This window comes from Pan troglodytes, chromosome 18 (genome assembly GCF_028858775.2).
Source record: "Pan troglodytes isolate AG18354 chromosome 18, NHGRI_mPanTro3-v2.0_pri, whole genome shotgun sequence".
Lineage (NCBI taxonomy): Eukaryota > Metazoa > Chordata > Mammalia > Primates > Hominidae > Pan > Pan troglodytes.
The window spans coordinates 13,099,526-13,120,246 of record NC_072416.2 but is presented as its reverse complement, the minus strand read 5'-3'; the positions used below and the strand labels follow the sequence as shown (position 1 = coordinate 13,120,246).

At 38.7% G+C, this 20,721-nt stretch overlaps 1 protein-coding gene across 39 annotated transcripts in view; it reads right to left on the bottom strand.

Annotated features, from left to right (window-relative positions):
* Nucleotides 1-2,067: 2,067 nt before the first annotated feature.
* ATF7IP2 (activating transcription factor 7 interacting protein 2) overlaps nt 2,068-20,721 on the bottom strand; it is a 97,632-nt gene continuing 78,978 nt past the window's right edge. For all 39 annotated transcript variants that reach the window (XM_009430276.4, XM_016929393.3, XM_054668161.2 and 36 more), the window contains 5 exons: nt 13,523-13,596; nt 12,187-12,242; nt 11,660-11,726; nt 4,697-4,782; nt 2,068-3,862 (listed from right to left, as the gene is read on the bottom strand). In XM_009430276.4, the coding sequence (XP_009428551.1) occupies nt 3,449-3,862; nt 4,697-4,782; nt 11,660-11,726; nt 12,187-12,242; nt 13,523-13,596 (697 nt within the window). In that variant the 3' untranslated portion in view covers nt 2,068-3,448. The remainder of the gene's footprint in view (nt 3,863-4,696; nt 4,783-11,659; nt 11,727-12,186; nt 12,243-13,522; nt 13,597-20,721) is intronic.

Genomic DNA, 20,721 nt, shown 5'->3' with positions numbered 1-20,721 from the left:
AAGGCCACATAAACTGTTCCCTTTGTGTCTATTGTGAAGCCTGGAGTCACCATCGGTCAACCAGGCAGGCTGTTGGGGAGGAAGGATGGATGTAGTTGGGACCAAGTACAAACTGGAACCTGTGTCACCAATCCCACCTTGAAGCCATGGGAATAATGGGCTGTGGGAAAAACACACAGCAGCACCCATATGTGCCCTGTACTTGGACAGGCTAGAGGCGGCTTTGATGGCAACTGCAGGTCCATCAACTCGCAGATGAGCAACAGTGCACACCAGCTGCCTCGTTCTGATGTCCTGCACTGCCCTTTGGAACCTAAGACATGTGATGCCATTTCACTTCTGCTCTCCAAATCTCAGCAAATGTCTCATGATCATTGCTAACCTTGAACCAGCCAGGGAAGGAAATCCTGGGCAGGTAGTTCTAGCTTAGCTACGGGAACACAGTCCAGAACCACCACACTTACCTTGTGTATACCTCTCACTGAAGATTAGAAATACCAGAGGTTTGCTTCCCCAATTCACCTTGCAACTTGAACATACGCCCTAGGATAAGCCAATCAGAGGCTGGGATTTCAATCTGGAGCCACAAGGCAGCAAAGAGTGTGAATTCTAACTGTTCCTTCAGTCTAGTTCCCACAGACAGCAGAGCATGGTGTACACAGCATGAATCAGAACCATGTAGCTGGTTTTGAATCCTGGCTGTAATTATTCCCTGGGCCTCTGTGACCTTGCACAAGTCTCCTAAGCTCTCTGGGCTCGTCTCTCCATCTTTAAAATGGGCATAAAATGTCTAACATATCATTATGTAGAATGTGAATTGCATAAACTGTAGCAGGTTCCAAACTTCATTGGGTTGTTGCAAAGTATTTTTTCCTTGAGTCTGTAGGATTCCTAGTGATTCCTTGGGCCACTCCGTAGCCTTTTCTCAATGTATTCAATTTTCAGTCATCACTCAGTTTGATTCTGTTACCTAATGAAGGTATAAAGGTTTCCCACTGGAGGTATAGGAAGCATTTCGTGGTGTGGGGTCAGGTTGTGGGTTCTGTGTACTGTGTGACTGTGTTACGAGCATGACTTTTGCCCTTAGGCTGGCTAGCTCCTTTCTGGTGTCACTGCTGTGTTAACAGTTGAGGATCTGCCTATAATCCAAGCACTTTAGGAGGCTGAGGCGGAAGGATCCCTTGAGCTCGAGACCAGGCTGGGCAACATAGTGAGACCTCATCAATACTAAAATTCAAAAAAATTAGCCATGCATGGTGGTGCACACCTGTAGTCCCACCTACTTGAGAGGCTAAGGTGGGAGGATCACTTGAGCCCAAGAAGTCGAGGCTGCAGGGGCACTGATGCTGCCACTGCACTCTGGCCTGGGTAACAGAGATCCTATCTCAAAAACAAATGAACAAACAAAACTGTTGATCTTGCCCCGCCTCACCAAAAGGCAAAACAGTAATGCTTTTTTTTTTTGAGATGGAGTCTTGCTCTGTCGCCCAGGCTGGAGTGCAGTGGTGCGATCTTGGCTCACTGCAAGCTCCGCCTCCTGGGTTCACACCATTCTCCTGCCTCAGCCTCCCGAGTAGCTGGGACTACAGGTGCCTGCCACCACGCCCAGCTAATTTTTTTGTAATTTTAGTAGAGATGGGGTTTCACCATGTTAGCCAGGATGGTCTCGATCTCCTGACCTTGTGATCCACCTGCCTCGGCCTTCCAAAGTGCTGGGATTACAGGCGTGAGCCACTGCGCCAGCTACAGTAATGCTTTCTGAGGTACCACCTCTTAAGAGGTTTGCTGTCAGCCTTTCTCCCTCTTCCTGTGATCATAAAGGCTTATCTGCTAGAGACTTCAGCATCCATCATCGTTCCAGATGGCCCACTGGTTGCAGATGCAGGTTCACTTGGTAATGGGTACCAAAATCTTGTTTATAGGCCGCGTCTTTGGGCTTCACAGTGAGTGAATGTCTAGTCCACGGCAATCCCAGGGTGAGTTCCTGGCTCTGAGCAGGAAATGGAACTCACAGGGCAGCTCCTCTCATGAATCAGTAATTTTCTTAAAAATAAAGACATAGAACACTGCAGAAAATAACAGCTTTATTACTGCAGATGTGAGAGCATTTACAAAATGCCAAGGAAAACCATTCCGTTTTGAGTCTCTGGAGCCTGAACTCTCACCATGTACCAGAAAAGAATGCCCTCTTTTGAACTTTCAAACAGTTGGGATTATTTTTGTTTCTTATCATCCCAATTATTTGCTCAAGTTTGCCTCCACTGGGCCCTGTTCAGAGTTTCTTGGGCTGCTTGTACTAGTCACAGCTCCACTTCCATCTCTTCTCAGGAAGAGGTGGGCACAAGACACATCTGAGCCCCTTAGTATTGTGATGGTGGCCAGGAAATGATCAAAGGGTAGCATTTAGGAAATCAGCAAACTAAAGCCTCAAATCAAAGGTGGACAAATCCATTCTCAACTCAAACAGGTTGGGTAATGCTTTCATAAGATACATTATATTTTTGTGTACACAGCACACAAATTTTATTATGTCTACAAACAGATTCAGGAAAGACCTCCAGGCTATTTCCCCAAATGATTGACAAAGTGCAAAACAAAACAAAAAAGAGGAGAGCACAAATGAATAGCCCACTTAGAAGCTGAATAGAATGGGAAGCCATTTCGTTTCATAAAATCTTTTAATTTTTGGCCAGGCATGGTGGCTTACGCCTACAATCCCAGCACTTCGGGAGGCCGAGGCGGGTGGATCCCCTGAGGTCAGGAGTTTGAGACCAGCCTGACCAACAAGGTGAAACCTCATCTCTACTAAAAATAAATTAGCCGGGCATGGTGGCAAGTGACTATAGTCCCGGCTACTTGGGAGGCTGACAGAGGAGAATTGCTTGAACCCGGGAGACGGAGGTTGCAGTGGCCACTGTACTCCAGCCTGGGCCACAGAGCAATATTCATCTCAAAGAAACATCTTTTAATTTTTATGATTAACTTTTATCATGCAGCCCAACATGTCATCTTTTCATAAAATCTTAGTAGAGGTGCACTCCAGGGATGATCTGGCCCTCAGTCAAGGGCTGACTTTTCCTGTAGCTATGCTGACCACAGCAGGTTACTAAAAGCTGATTGTTAACGGAGAAAACAGTGGCTGCTTGTATCCTAGGTCTTCTGATAGAAGCAGCAGTTCCACAGTCACCAAAGGTATTGTTCACAATGCACCTCAGCAACATGGGCCAGTGATAGTGTATGTTTTAGAACGTATCCATTGGAAGGACGTATTTAATACAAATCAGAAATTCATTAAATTATTGGCCACTTACAACATATAGAAGAGGACTGTCCCAATAGAAAGGGCTCACAATCTGAGCTGGCCTTTTACAACGGCAAATAGTATTACAGTAACATTGTAAACAAACAAATATGAAAAAAAAAGTAGTATATCATTATTAAACACCTTTTAGGTAAGATTTTCAGAAAACCCAGGGATAGATTTTATATCACAGAATGGTCCATATCGTCCAAAAATATCTTTTGATTGGACAGTAAAATAATATCTGTTGGAAGCTAAAAACTGAGATAAAGTACAGGCCATGGGGAGTGGTAAAGCTTTAATTTCTCCAATCTTCTTCCAAATCAACTTATTATTAGAGTTCTCATGACACAGGAAGAGGTGGTAGCTTTCTACAGGAGCGCACTTGGGATTGATTTTGGTTATATTCCAAGTCAGGGCAATGCCATTGGGTCTGAAAACCCGTTTCACTTTGAGCTCAGGCTTCTGGGGAGGAAGTGTGTCTCGGGTTTTGTCTACTAATTCAGGTAGTGGTGCTGGTGGTTCTGGGAGAGGTGGCAGGTGCTCAAAGGACTCAGGAACCTAAAAACACAATTGTAAGAAAATATAGCTTTTAAAGTGGTCAATTGCAGTTGTAGAAATCTATATTTCTCATTCTTCAATCCATTTATCAAAATAATAAAAGGATATTTCAGTAATATGTGAGGCTGGATCCAGTCCTTTAAGCATAATCCTCTTTTGGATTTAAGATTTCTATATCCTGGAATATCAATAATCCAGAATGGGTTAGCTTCCAGACATGTGGGATAAATATTCCATCTCATTTCCAAATTGTGCTCTCAAACACTATACTAATTTACATGAAAAGTGTCAGCGTGGCTGGGTGCATTGCCTCACCTGAGGTCAGGAGTTTGAGACCAGCCTGGCCAACATGGCAAAATCCTGTCTCTACTAAAAATACAAAAATTAGCTGTGCCTGGTGGTGTGCGCCTGTAATCCCAGCTACTCGGGAGGCTGAGGCAGGGGACTCACTTGAACCCAGGAGGTGGAGGTTGCAGTGAGCCGAGATCATGCCACCGCACTATAGCCTGGGCAACAGGGCAAGATTCGGTCTCAAAAAAAAAAAAAAAAAAAAAAGTGTCAGTGTATGAGAACACCCTTTTCCTCCCATCCTCATCAACAATGGCTATTGCTTCTTTTCCAATTTGTTCAATAAAAAAAGTATTTGTTTTAATTTCTGTAGCTTCTGTAAAACTCAACTGAATAATTTAAATTGTATAAATAAGTAGATTAACAACAGCACATTAAATTGTTTTCTAAGCTGAAATGTGACCCAAATGTTTCTTCAAGAGTAACATAGGTACTTCCCACTCAATTTGGAATAAATATCCCTTACAGAGCACTTTGAATCAGTACCTGGACTGCATTTTGTGCCAATGGGGTTGTTTCCTTTGAGTTTGAAGCAGCTTTCGAATGTGACTCCAGGGGGGATACTGGACTTTCTGTGAACAACACAAGGTTTAAGAAGTAAATGTTATCTGCAATAATCAATTCCATAGCCTTTAAGCTATAGTTTACATCTTTGGTGGTAATTAAATGTGAATTAAAATTATAAAACTGTGAATTATGAAGATAAACTTTTAATTAAAGTTCAAGATACAGAGGTACCAAATATAGAAAATTTTTAAGGTGACAAAAATTCCCCTTAAGGTAAACACTTTAGAGATTGTGTAACTGGGAACTAGATAAGTTTACACATGGGACAGAGATCTCTGATAAATGATCTTAGAGGCAAATTTTCTCGTTAGGCCAACAAAGATGTCTACAAACACAGAGCCATTTATAATCTATAGCCAAGTTTTAGGAATTCAAACTAAAAATCATGTGGGTTGGGGTTAAAGAAATCTCAACTAATGAGGTCTGTGCTCCTCTGGAAGGAAGTAGGTATAAAATGTGGAGTGGAGAAAAGAAGAGGGGAAGGAGGAGAAACAGAAAGGAAAATAGATGGTGAGAAGAAGAAAGGAGGCGAACAGGAAAAATGTGGGTGGGTGGGAGGGAAAGAAGGTACAAGTAGGCAAAAGAATGGATTGAAAACAACTGGGGAGGCTGCGCATAGTGGCTCACATCTGTCATCCCAGCACTTTAGGACGCAGATGACTTGAGGTCAGGAGTTCCAGATCAGCCTGGGCAACATGGTAAAGTCCTGTCTCTACTAAAAATACAAAATTAGCTGGGTGTGGTGGCGCATGCCTGTAGTCCCAGCTACTCGGGAGGCTGAGACAGAGAATTGCTTAAACCCGGGAGGTGGAGGTTGAAGTGAGCCAAGATCAAGCCACTGCATTCTAGCCTGGGTGACAGAGGACAGAACGAGACTGTCTCAAAAAAAAAAAAAAAAAAAAAGTATTTCCAGTTCTAAATCACTGAGAAATCACCAGACTGTTTTCTACAATGGTGGAACTAATTTACATTCCTACCAACAGTGTAAACGCATTCCTATTTCTCCACATCCTCGCCAGCATCTGTTGTTTTCTGACTTTAATAATCGCCATTCTGACAGGCATGAGATGGTATCTCATTGTGGTTTTGATTTGCATTCCTCTGATGATCAGTGATGTTGAGCTTTTTTTCATGTTTGTTGGCCAAATGTACGTCTTCTTTTGAGAAATGTCTGCTCATGTCCTTTGCCCACTTCTTTTTTTAATTATTATTATACTTTAAGTTTTAGGGTATATGTGCACAATGTGCCGGTTAGTTACATATGTATACATGTGCCATGCTGGTGTGCTGCACCCATTAACTCGTCATTTAGCATTAGCATGCTATCCCTCCCCACTCCCCCCACCCTACAACAGGCCCCAGTGTGTGATGTTCCCCTTCCTGTGTCCATGTGTTCTCATTGTTCAATTCCCACCTATGAGTGAGAATATGTGGTGTTTGGTTTTTTGTTCTTGCGATAGTTTACTGAGAATGACGGTTTCCAATTTCATCCATGTCCCTACAAAGGACATGAACTCATCCTTTTTTATGGCTGCAGAGTATTCCATGGTGTATATGTGCCACATTTTCTTAATCCAGTCTATCATTGTTGGACGTTTGGGTTGGTTCCAAGTCTTTGCTATTGTGAATAGTGCCTCAATAAACATATGTGTGCATGTGTCTTTATAGCAGCATGATTTATAGTCCTTTGGGTATATACCCAGTAATGGGATGGCTGGGTCAAATGGTATTTCTAGTTCTAGATCCCTGAGGAATCGCCACACTGACTTCCACAAGGGTTGAACTAGTTTACAGTCCCACCAACAGTGTAAAAGTGTTCCTATTTCTCCACATCCTCTCCAGCACTGTTGTTTCCTGACTTTTTAATGATTGCCATTCTAACTGGTGTGAGATGGTATCTCATTGTGGTTTTGATTTGCATTTCTCTGATGGCCAGTGATGGTGAGCATTTTTTCATGTGTTTTTTGGCTGCATAAATGTCTTCCTTTGAGAAGTGTCTGTTCATGTCCTTCGCCCACTTTTTGATGGGGTTGTTTTTTTCTTGTAAATTTGTTTGAGTTCATTGTAGATTCTGGATATTAGCCCTTTGTCAGATGAGTAGGTTGCAAAAATTTTCTCCCATTTTGTAGGTTGCCTGTTCACTCTGATGGTAGTTTCTTTTGCTGTGCAGAAGCTCTTTAGTTTAATTAGATCCCATTTGTGAATTTTGGCTTTTGTTGCCCTTGCTTTTGGTGTTTTAGACATGAAGTCCTTGCCCATGCCTATGTCCTGAATGGTCATGCCTAGGTTTTCTTCTAGGGTTTTTATGGTTTTAGGTCTAACGTTTAAGTCTTTAATCCATCTTGAATTAATTTTTGTATAAGGTGTAAGGAAGGGATCCAGTTTCAGCTTTCTACATATGGCTAGCCAGTTTTCCCAGCACCATTTATTAAATAGGGAATCCTTTCCCCATTGCTTGTGTTTCTCAAGTTTGTCAAAGATCAGATAGTTGTAGATATGCGGCATTATTTCTGAGGGCTCTGTTCTGTTCCATTGATCTATATCTCTGTTTTGGTACCAGTACCATGCCGTTTTGGTTACTGTAGCCTTGTAGTATAGTTTGAAGTCAGGTAGCGTGATGCCTCCAGCTTTGTTCTTTTGGCTTAGGATTGACTTGGCGATGCGGGCTCTTTTTTGGTTCCATATGAACTTTAAAGTAGTTTTTCCCAATTCTGTGAAGAAAGTCATTGGTAACTTGATGGGGATGGCATTGAATCTATAAATTACCTTGGGCAGTATGGCCATTTTCATGATATTGATTCTTCCTACCCATGAGCATGGAATGTTCTTCCATTTGTTTGTATCCTCTTTTATTTCATTGAGCAGTGGTTTGTAGTTCTCCTTGAAGAGGTCCTTCACATCCCTTGTAAGTTGGATTCCCAGGTATTTCATTCTCTTTGAAGCAATTGTGAATGGGAGTTCACTCATGATTTGGCTCTCTGTTTGTCTGTTATTGGTGTATAAGTATGCTTGTGATTTTTGTACATTGATTTTGTATCCTGAGACTTTGCTGAGGTTGCCTATCAGCTTAAGGAGATTTTGGGCTGAGACAATGGGGTTTTCTAGATATACAATCATGTCGTCTGCAAACAGGGACAATTTGACTTCCTCTTTTCCTAATTGAATACCCTTTATTTCCTTCTCCTGCCTAATTGCCCTGGCCAGAACTTCCAACACTATGTTGAATAGGAGTGGTGAGAGAGGGCATCCCTGTCTTGTGCCAGTATTCAAAGGGAATGCTTCCAGTTTTTGCCCATTCAGTATGATATTGGCTGTGGGTTTGTCATAGATAGCGCTCTTATTATTTTGAGATACGTCCCATCAATACCTAATTTATTGAGAGTTTTTAGCATGAAGGGTTGTTGAATTTTGTCAAAGGCCTTTTCTGCATCTATTGAGATAATCATGTGGTTTTTGGCACATCAAAAAGCTTATCCACCATGATCAAGTGGGCTTCATCCCTGGGATGCAAGGCTGGTTCAATATACGCAAATCAATAAATGTAATCTTTTGCCCACTTTTTAATGGGGTTGCTTTTTCTTGTAAATTTGCTTAAGTTCCTCGTAGATTCTGGGTATTAGACCTTTGTCAGATAGACAGACTGCAAAAATTTTCTCCCATTCTGTAGGTTGTCTGTTTGCTGATGATAGTTTCTTCTGCTGTATACAGGCTCTTTAATTAGATCCCATTTGTTGATTTTTGCTTTTGTTGCAATTGGTTTTGGCGATTTCATCATAAAATTGTCATTTGGCCTAGCAGTCTCATTACTGGGTATTTACCCAAAGGAATATTAATCATTCTATTAGAAAAATACATGCATATATATGTTAACTGCAGCACTAATCACAATAGCAAAGACATGGAATCAACCCAAAAGCCCATCAATAATAGACTAGATAAAGAAAATGTGGTACATATATACATGGAATACTATGCAGCCATAAAAAGGAATGAGATCCTGTTGTTTGCAGGGACATGGATGGAGCTACAAGCCGTTATCCTCAGCAAAGTAACGCAGGAACAGAAAACTAAATACCACATGTTCTCACTTAAAAGTGGGAGCTAAACAATGAGAACACATGGACATAGGGAGGAGAACAACACACACTGGGCCTGTTGGGGGAGGGGCAGGGGGTGGAGAGAACATCAGGAAAAATAGTTAATGCATGCCAGGCTTAATACCTAGGTGATGGGTTGATAGGTGCGGCAAACCACCATGGCACACATTTACCTATGTAACAAACCTGCACATCTTGCACATGTACCCCAGAACATAAAGTTTAAAACACACACACACACACACACAACTGGGGAGAGTAAATACAGGGATGGTTAAGAAAAGGGGGTTTATATTGGAAAGTATGAAAGTTGGGTAGCTAAAAATCCCAGAATTAAGTAGTAAAAACCATTTTAGATCCTTTATATCATACTGTGATGTAACTAATATATTTTATGAATCCTCCAAATGAAATTTCTTTTACTTATATTTTTCTTTTGACAAAGATGAACAAGATTCTGTGTATTGTGTTTCAGAGTTAGTCACCTTATTTACTGGTATTTTTACAAAAACCTTCCTAGAAGTAAGGAGTTTATTATTTTAGAGAGTCTGTTCAGCTATTTTGTACTAGCTTTAAGGGACAGATTTGTAAAATTATAATCTACAGGTTAAGAACTAATACAAATAACCTTTACATTTTTAGCCAACAGCTGAGTATTTAAAATATCCTAGCAAATATAATTTCTTGTAAATAATATTCCTTCTTTCAAGGCAGTAAGTCAACAGGCCCTTGGCAAATTAAAACAGACTACAACAGAAGTTGAACTTTATGATAATAAGAGACAAAACAGGACTTTCATTCCAACCCAAGTAATGTTTATTTCCTTTTTAAAGTACATCTCTTGTAATCATAGTTGAGACTTGTATTGTTCTCCAGTCTAACAATGCTTTTCAATGGAGTGTTTGGACCATTTACATTTATTATCAGTGTGGTCAGGTTTAAATTGATCATTTTGCCTTTTATCCTCTATTAGTCTTGTTTGTTCTTTCTCTGCTTTTTTTTTTTTTTTTTTTCTGGCTTCTTAGATTGGGTTTTTTTTTTTTTTTTTTTTTTTTTCTGGCTTCTTAGATTGGGTTTTTTTTTTTTTTGAGATGGAGTTTCGCTCTGTTGCCCAGGCTGGAGTGCAGTGGTGCGATCTCTGCTCACTGCATGCTCCACTTCCCGGGTTCGTGCCATTCTCCTGTCTCAGCCTCCCGAGTAGCTGGGACTACAGGTGCCTGCCACCACGCCCGGCTAATTTTTTTTGTATTTTTAGTAGAGATGAGGTTTCACCATGTTAGCCAGAATAGTCTTGATCTCCTGACCTCATGATCTTCCCGTCTCGGCCTCCCAAAGTGCTGGGATTACAGGTGTGAGCCACCGCGCCCAGCCAGTTTGGATATTTTAAAAATTCCATTTTATCTCCACTATTGGTTTCTTAGCTTTACTTCTATTTAAAAGAAAAAACTGTTGCTCTAGGCATTACCATATATATCTTCAACTTATCAGTCTAGCTTCAAATAACATGACACCACTCCATTTAAGAGCCTTGTAACAGCATACTTCCAATCCCGTGACTATCTTTTGCACTACTGTTTTCATCTACTGACTTCTATATACATTCTACAATATAGTTTTATTCTTTGTGTAGATCTACTTTCCATCTGGTATCTTTTACTATCACTTGAAGAATTTCCTTTATTTCTGACAGCAAAGGTCTGCTGGCAACAAATTTTGTTGATCTGAAAAATTTTAATTTTGCTTTATTTATTCTTATTTTTGTAGAGATGGGGTTTCTCTATGTTGCCTAGGCTGGTCTCAAACTCCTGGCCTCAAGCCATCCTCCTGCCCTGACCTCCCAAAGTTGCTTTAATTTTTGAAAGACATATTTTCTAGATAAAGAATTACAGGTTGACAGTTATTTTCCTCCAACCTTTTGATGAAGTCATTCAATTGTCTTCTGGCTTGCATTGTTCTAGCCTAGAAACCTGTGAATTCTTTGTTCTTTCACCTACATTGTATCTTCATTTTTCTCCTTATCACTGGATTTCAGGAACTTGACTATGATATGTCTTGGTATGACTTCTTTTGTGTTTATCCTGGAGTTTATTAAACATCTTGGATATGTGGGTTTATACTTTTCATTAAATTCGAATGAGACCTTATAACTGATCCCCAGCCCCACGATTGTATTTCACTTCTTTTTCCTTAAATCTGTGAGACGACAGACACTGTTGTCACTCTCTGTCTACATTTTCATGTTATACCCCAGTTTCTGTTTCTCTGTGTGTCCTCTTAGCTGCTATTGTTGTGGTTAGGGAAAAAAGTATGTACCACAGGAAGAAAATAAATGTGTAAAAGTCCCCAACAAGCCAGATGTCTTTCAATGGGTTTATGAATAAAGAAATTATGATGCATCCACACCACGGGCGACTCTTGGCAATAAAGAGGAACACACTACTGATACACAAGAATGTGGATGACCCTCGGAAGAAGTCAATCTCAGAAGGACACATATTGCATTATCAAATTTATCTAAATTTGTGAAATAACAATTATAGTACAGAACAGATTGGTGGCTGCCAGGGATTGGGGCAGAAACAAGGTGTGAGTATAAAGGGGTAGCATGAAGGAGCTTTCACTGTGATGGCAGTTACACGAATCTGCACATGAGCTAAAACTGCATAGAGATATAAACATAGGCACACTAACATATTAAAACAAACTTCATAAGTAGACCCAGTGCATTGTGAGTTGTTACCCTTCCCTCCTTTTTACAAAAGAAAGATCTAAAAAATCCTTTTACCTGTATTGCAGTTGGACAGGCCTTCTTTTGTCAAATCAATTACAGAATCAAGTTTCTTCTGTACAGCCTAAAAAAATTGCAAAAAAAAAAATAAATAAAGCTTTGCCTCAATAGCTGAAAATGTTTTTAAAAATTTAAAACCATTTGGTAATTTTAAATGGTAATTTTAAATGACCATTTGGTAATTTTAAATGGTAATTTTAAATGACCATTTGGTAATTTTAAATGGTAATTTTAAATTACCATTTGGAAACTAGAGATGGAACATTCTCCAAGTCTCTTGTGGTTTAACTCTACTATTAAAAAGCTCTTATAAAATACTAAACGGTTTCTGAGAATATGACTAAGGAGAATGTAAATGAATTTGGTAAATGAGTATCGTTATGAATTATGCTTATCATTAGCTGTCTGCTTTTCAGTGTGCAAGCTGGACTAAAACTAAATCATCCAACGTGTAGCAAACACTAAAGTTCCTTGAACTAACATATTTAAATTAACAATATTCAGAGTCAATATTTATTACTCACCATAACTTCAGCATTGGGAGAATTGCTAGAATTTCCTGATGTAATTTTTCTGGTATCTGAAAGAAATTAGACATTTGACAAATTTATTACAAAATATTTATGGGCTTTGTGAAATATGAATGCTAAAACAAAATAATAGGGATGCTAATTAGCTGTTAATTATATAGTGATAAAAAGTAACTCAATTGACTTTACCTATTCCAAAGACTGAATGAAATTTTTTTAAAAAAATTTAATTTTGGGTCAAACCATTTTTTCTTTCTGTAACTTTGCAACTATATTAGTAACTCTTTTTTTGAAAATCTACCTAGAAATTTCCATGAGAAAATACACCTGGAAATGCACACACTTTTAATTCACAGTATCTTTAGACTACAACTGCCTCACATGGCTGAGAAGCACTCTTCCTGGAACCAGTAGGAAGCCTAAGATAAATGATTAACATCCTTTGTAATTCTCTGATTCACAATCTTAGCCCAAATTGTGGGGACAATTAAGTAGCTATTAAGTGGAGGCAAATCTTTAAAATTAAGATGCAAATACTTTAACATAGTAGAAAATGAAATGAAAATGGGGAATTTTGAGTAAGAAATTATGAGCCAAATGTATTTTTGAGAGAAAAGTTATCATTGGAAATGTAAGGTTAAAATTTTTTTTTTTTTTTTTTGAGACGGAGTCTTGCTGTTTTGCCCAGGCTGGAGTGCAGTAGCACAATCTCAGCTCACTGCAGTCTCTGCCTCCCAGGTTTAAGCAATTCTCCTGCCTCAGCCTCCAGAGTAGCTGGGATTACAGGCACCTGCCACCATGCCTGGCTAATTTTTGTATTTTTAATACAGATGGGGTTTCATTTTGTTGGCCAGGCTGGTCTTGAACTCCTGACCTCAGGTGATCTGCCTGCCTCGGCCTCCCAAAGTGCTTGGATTACAGGCGTGAGCCACCACACCCAGACTGACTAGACAAATTTTAAATCTTAAGTAGACTATACAATAACTTAATAGATAAAAAATAAAAAGACAAAAAACAAACCATCACTACCATCAAAAAAAGGCCAGGGCAAACGATTAAAAATAAGTAGTTTTACAACTTATAAAGTCATTAAACACATAAAAGAAACAAAAGGCCCTAAACTGATAAAACACAAGGTTAAAATGAAATCTCAATTACATTAAGGAATCATTTATTTAGGTAATATTAAGCATGATATAAATTAGAACATTTGAGAGTACACTTAAATTTTTCATTTTATTAAAAGATTATTCAATTTTTCACTGTAAAGCAAACATTGATTTAAGGCCTTCTAACTTGATAGATCATATTCTAATCAGCTAAAAGATACCTGTTGGATTTGATGTAATTGGAGTTGTCAAATTAGGACTTTCCACAGAAATCAACATAACATCATCATTGTTACTAAAATGATAAAAAGAAATTAAAAACAAAAACTAAACATGCATTATCAGGCTTAAACATGCAATTAGTGGTTAGGAGTCCTCTAACTGAACATTTCATAATGTTTTAATTGAACAATCGTGGGGGGAAATAGAAATGATAAAACCAAATACCCAAAAAAACTCCATTTATTACCAGTTCAGTTATATGACTAAAGATTCATCAAAATCCAATAATTAGATCCCTACTACATTTTATGGGTCTTTCACAATGACTCAAAATATATATAAGTATACAATGGACATAAATGTATAAAACATACAAATTCATTTGAGCATATATACTTGCTTCTATAAAAATGAAACATCATGTAATGAAGGAAATCTATTAAGACCCATAAAGACACCTGGACTCCTAAAGGTAGAAAACTATAACAAAGAAAATGATTTTAAAAAGAACTGCTACTACTCTTCATTTTATCTCTCCAGTAGCAATATTTACCACAAATTTGAGACAATGATGATAAATGATGCTGATTACAGTTATAGAATATTTCAAGCCATTTTGACCCTGTTTTTTTATGAGCGACTTTTTTGTTTTTTTGAGATGGAGTTTTGCTCTTGTCCCCCAGGCTGAAGTGCAATGGCGCAATCTTGGCTCACGGAAACCTCTGTCTCCCAGGTTCAAGCGATTCTCCTGCCTCAGCCTCTTCAGTAGCTGGGATTACAAGCATATGCCACCATGCCTGGCTAATTTTTGTATTTTTAGTAGAGACAGGGTTTCACCATGTTGGTCAGGCTGCTCTTGAACTCCTGACCTCAGGTGATCCGCCCACCTTGGCCTCCCAAAGTGCTGGGATTACAGGTGTGAGCCACTGCGCCCAGTCCAATTATACCATTTTCTTGCAGACATCTTCTGTTTTTACTGTTTGTACTTAGGTGTATGATCCATTTTGAGTTAATTTTTGTTTATGGTATGAAGCAAGAGCTGAGGTTCACTTTTCCCTCTATTCCAGCAACATTTTTGAAAAGAACATCTTTTCCTGTTAAACTACATTGGTACCTTTGTTGTAAACCAATGAACTACATGTGCATTCTCTAGTGTGTCCATTGGTCAACATACCTATCCCTATGCCAACACCACTATCTTAATACTACACCTTTATAGTTAAGTCTTGAACAAAGATAGTGTAGTCTTCTAACTTTCTTTTCCAACATTGTTTTCATCTTCTAGGTCTCTGCATTTTCATATATATATTCACACACACACACATATATATACACACACACATATATATATATACACACACACACATATATATACATATATATAATTTTTTTTTTTAAGAGACGGACTCGTGCTCTGTCTCCCAGGCTGGAGTGCAGTGGTGCAAATGTATCTTGCTGAAGCCTGAACCTCTGGGCTCAAAAGATCCTCTCATTTCGGCCTCCTAAGTAGCTGGGATGACAGCATGTGTCACCAGGCATGGCTAACTTTTTAAAAAAATTTTTTTAAAAATGTTTTTTATGTTGGCCAGGCTGGTCTTGAACTCCTGACCTCAAGTGATCCTCCTGCCCTGGCCTCCCAAGGTGCTGGGATTATAAGTGTAAGCCATCATGCCTGGCCTTAAGTTTTTAATCAGTTTGTTACTTACTACAAAAACGGCTGAGGCACTGATAGATATACAATTTGGGGTGAAGTAACATCTTAATGAATTCATGAAAGTTGCGTATCTTACGACTTATTTAGGTCTCCTTTAATTTCTTCAGTAATACTTTGTAGTTTTAGGTTAGGTGGTTTTGGTTTATCCCTAAATATATTATGTTCTCTGAAGTCATTGTAAATGGCATCCATTTTAAATTTCAAATTCCAATTGTTTCTTGCTTGTGTGTGTATATATATATAATTTCTAAACTATATATTCTACATATATAGGATGTAGTGTTTCTATATAGAGTGTGTTGTGTGTATACACTATAAAGAAACAAAAATATTTTCTATTTGCCAACATATTTACAATGTCTGTCAGTCTATATTACTTCGCACAGATCCAAATTTCTATTCAATACTATTTTCCTTTTGCCTGAAAAACCTCCTCTAAAATTTCTTGTAATGTAGGTCCGTTGATGTATTCTCTCCCTTTTTTTTTTGGCTTAAAGAGTCTGTTTTTCCCCTACACTTTGGAAACATATTTTCACTGTGTATAGAATTCTGAATGGACTTTTTTTTTTTTAACCTTTCAATACTTTAGAAGTATCTATGATCTCAATTTTAGAGATGTCTTCTAGTTTGCACAGCTTACAGCAAGAAGTACGGTGCCATTCTTACTTTTTGTTCCTTTTTTGTTGAGACGGTGTTTTGCTCTTGTTTCCCAGGCTGGAGTGCAGTGGCATGATCTCGGCTCACCGCAACCTCTGCCTCCTTGGTTCAAAGCGATTCTCCTGCCTCAGCCTCCCGAGTAGCTGGGATTACAGGCATGCGCCACAATGCCGGGCTAATTTTGTATTTTTAGCAGAGACGGGGTTTCTCCATGTTGGTCAGACTTTGTGTTCCTTTCTATGTGATGTGTCTTTTGTGTGGCTACTTTTTAAAATTTTCCCTGCCTCACTGACTTTCAGCAATCTGATGATGTGGTTTTGTATGCTTTCATGTTTCTTCTGCTTGAATTTAACTTTTTTTCATTTATGGATTTAGAATTTGCATCAACTATGGAAAATTTTCAGACACTGTATCTTCAAACATTTGCTCAGCTCCTGCCTTAGTGATACACCAATAATGTGTATTAGACTGCCTGATACTGTTCCATAGGTCTCTGATGCTCTGTTCATTGTTTTTTCAGTCTTTTTCCTCTCCATGCTTTAGACTGAACATTTTCTATACCTATTTCACTGATACATTGGCAATAACTCTTTTAGGTCATCTGCTAAGTCCAAATTATTTCTAGGTAGATCACTTCATTCTTCTCCTTGTTAATAGGTTATATTTTTTGCTATGTTGCATGCCTGGGAATTTCTTATTAGATGTCAGATATTGTAAAATTTATGCTGTTGGGTAATGGATGTTGTTTCATTTCTTCAAAAGAGTGTTAGACTTTGTTCTGGCATGCAATTAAATTACTTAGGATTAGCCTGATTCCTTTGAAGCTTGCTTTTGGCTTTTCTGTGTATAGATTCTTTGCAGTCTCTGGGACTAATTGAGCCCCACTAAAGCAATACCCATCTGTGGACCCTACCTGTTACTTCTGATTACAAATTTTCTTCATTTTAGCCAAGGGGAAAGCAAAATGTTACCAATCTTTCTTCTAGCCAGGGGGAAAACAAGATGTATGACTTCTAGGAATCAATCACTTGGCCTTCTTTCCAAATAGTTCTTTCCCCAGTCTCTCGTAGTTTCATCCTTTGCATACAGATCTGTATTCAGCCAATATTTCAAGGCCCCTTTGCAGATCTTCAGAGCTCTATCTCAATTTTTTTCTCTTCACTGTTCCACTTCATAAATTCTGGCCAACTCAGATTCTCCAGTCTCTGACCTAAACTCAGCAAGACCACAAGGCTCTGTTTGGAATCCCTCCTCCATCCCTGCTCTTGACCTGGAAAATGCCTCCAGGCAGGAAGCTGGGACAATGGTAGAGTTCATTTCATTTGTTTTCCCAATCATGATCCTAAAACTCCTGGTTGAAGAATATCTGAAAACAATTTTTTAGCCTGATTTGCCTTGTTTATAGGAAAATGTCAGTTCCTGTAGCTGTTGACTGCATGGGGAGAGGCAAAAATCATGTTCATTTTTCAGTTTATGCTCAACAGTTTTCCATGCAGATTTAAAAAAACACAAATTCAACAATTTTTTAAATATCACATTTCTCAATGGAACTCTAACATTTGCCATTATTTCTAAGAAACAAAAACAAATATTTAAATCTAAATTTTATTAAGAATATTTGATTTGGGCCAGGCACGGTGGCTCATGCCTGTAATCCCAGCACTTTGGGAGGTGGAGGTGGGAGGATCACCTGAGGTCGGGAGTTCGAGACCAGCCTGACCAACATGGAGAAACCCCGTCTCTACTAAAAAATACAAAATTAGTCGGGCATGGTGGCACATGCCTTTAATCCCAGCTACTCGGGAGACTGAGGCAGGAGAAACGCTTAAACTCGGAAGGCAGAGGTTGTGGTAAGCCAAGATCATGACATTGCACTCTAGCCTGGACAACAAGAGCAAAACTCTGTCTCAAAAAAAAAAAAAAAAAAAAAAGAATATTTGATTTTTGGCTGGGCACCATGGCTCACACCTGTAATCCCAGCACTTTGTGGGGCCGAGGCGGGTGGATCACCTGAGGTCAGGAGTTTGAGACCAGCCTGGATAACATGGTGAAACCCCATTTCTGCTAAAAATACAAAAAATTACCAGGCGTGGTGGGAGCTCTACTCAGGAGGCTGAGGCAGGAGAATCGCTTGAACTGTGAGGCACAGGTTGCAGTGAGCCAAGATTACACCACTGCACTCCAGCCTGGGTGACAGAGAAAATCCATCTCAAAAAAAAAAAAAAATTGATTTTTCTATCCACTTTTACCCTCTAAATTGTTAAATTTCTTTTATATATATTTTTGTCTTCTAGTAATAGTAGTCATAAATTGGATGAAAGACTGATAGCTGTATTTTTCATTGCTAATCTGTAAGAAAATTTTAAGTAATTCTTCTCAGATGTTCATTATATGACAGTCAAAATACTTTATCAAATACTTTATCAATCTCAAAATCCTTCACTTAATTTTTCTTTGGTTGAAGCTACAGTAATTCAAATTATTGCTATTTGAGAGTATAAGAAACTGAGCAGAAAATCTTTAAAAAGGAGGTAATTTTTGGCAGTCTCATTGTATTTACGAGGTAAATAATAATATTTGGGACCCACCAAGGTGAAGGAGCCCTGGCAAACAGTCTAAGCTTTCAGATGGTAACCATGGTAGGCTATGTCTTGGAGACCAGAGTGAACTAGAGGTAGAAGGAGCCTTACCAAGATTACTACAAGCCTTGTGATACCATTCCCTTAGAAGATTAGGTGATCAGATCCTACTCTATTTGGCAAGCAGAGGATTAGCCTTGTCTTATGGCAAGATATCACTTACAGCCTCAACAATTTTTCAGAAACTATCAAACATGCCAAAAAAAAAACCAGAGACTGACAGAAAAACAATAGAAACAGATGCACAGGTGATCCAAATACTTGAGTTAAAACAAGAGCATTAAAACAACTATGATTAATAATTTTAAAAATATGGAAGTAGGAGCAAACAGTTAAAAAAGAGCATTCATCAGAAAAGCATATAGTCTATGAAAAAAACTACACTGAAATTAAGTACAGTCAGTTCCTATAAAGACACCATTAGGGAAACAACATGACTTTGGGTCAGGAAAGATATTTATAATAAATGTATCTGTCAAAAAAATGGAAAAGACAAAGCAAAAATCTTCATAAAAGAAGATATCCAAATGGCTAACATGCAAATTTGCTTAATTTTCATTAACAAATTAAAACCACAATGTGATGCTATACACCAGTATGGCTAAAAAGAAAGAGATACCACCAAGAGTTGACAAGGATATGCAGTAATAAAAATCTCATGTACTTATAGTAGGAGTATAACTTGGTACAACTTCTTTGGTAAACTGGTTGGTGGTATCAGACCTCAAGATACGCATACCTTATGACCTAGCAATTCCACTTCTAGGCATATGTCCAACAGAAGTATATATATGTATATTCACCAAAATACATGTAAAAGAATGTTCACAGCAGCACCATTTATATTTTCCCCAATCTGCAAACAATCCAAATGGCAATGAACTGAACTAAACAGATTAAATGTGGCACATTCATATGATAGATATTATATAATTGTGACATATTCATATGATATTATATAGCAATGAATAAACTGCTGAATAGCAACAGCACGGATGGATATCACGACACATAATGTGGGATGAAAGAAGACATAAAAGAGCTCACTGAGTATGATTCCATTTCTATAAAGGCAAAAATAAAGCAAAAACAATTTATGGTGTTAGAAGACTGATGACTAGGAGAACAGGCATGAGGCAGGCTGCATGCCACTGGTGTTTCTTAATCTGGGTCATCTGTCACTTTGTGAAAATTCATCAGGCTAACATACTGTTCATGTAGCTTTTAGTAGATATTACATGTCAACTAACTTTATTTTAAAAATTATGTCTGTATATAAAGCTGTTAATGCTTATCTTGAGAAATACATTTGTAAAATGGCAAACTTATGGTCTAACTGGAATTCCACTAGATTTTAATGTAATGATATGAAACTTTCATGAAACTATTCAACTAACTGCTACCAATGAAAGCTCTTTTTTGTTTTTGGGCCGGAGTCTCGTTCTGTTGCCCAGGCTGGAGTGCAGTGGTGCAATCTCAGATGACTCCAACCTCCACCTCCCAGGTTCAAGCAATTCTCCTGCCTCAGCCTCCTGAGTAGCTGGGACTACAGGTGCACACCACCACGCCCAGCTAATTTTTTGTGTTTTTAGTAGAGATGGGGTTTCACCGTGTTGCCGAGGCTGGTGTCAAATTCCTGAGCTCAGGAGCCTCGGCCTCCCAAAGTGCTGGGATTACAGGCGTGAGTCACTGTGCCCGGCCCAGCTCTTTTTTAATGAACCGCATCTGGGAGGAAAACTGAGGAAACTGATAATTTTTATGGAAGCCTGAGTGTGACTAACATATGTTATCTACTTGTAGTTTACCTTGGAGAAACATTTCTATGTCTAAAATTAGTAATTCATTTCTCTAGGCATTGTTATTATGTAGTAGGTAAGAGCATAGTTTCTGGAGACAGAATGTTTAGATCCAAATCCAGGCTCTGCCATTTACTACTTGAGTGTTTTGGGGCAAGAAACTCTGCTTTGGTTTCCTCATCTGTAAAAGAGGGATACATTTATTATTAGGATTAAATAAATTTTAATAATGAGTAGGATGGACAGGCGTGGTGGCTCACGCCTGTAATTCCACCACTTTGGGAGGCTGAGGCAGGTGGATCACCTGAGGTGACGAGTTCGAGAGCAGCCTGACCAACATGGCAAAACCCCGTCTCTACTAAAAACACAAAATTAGCTGGGCGTGGCAACAA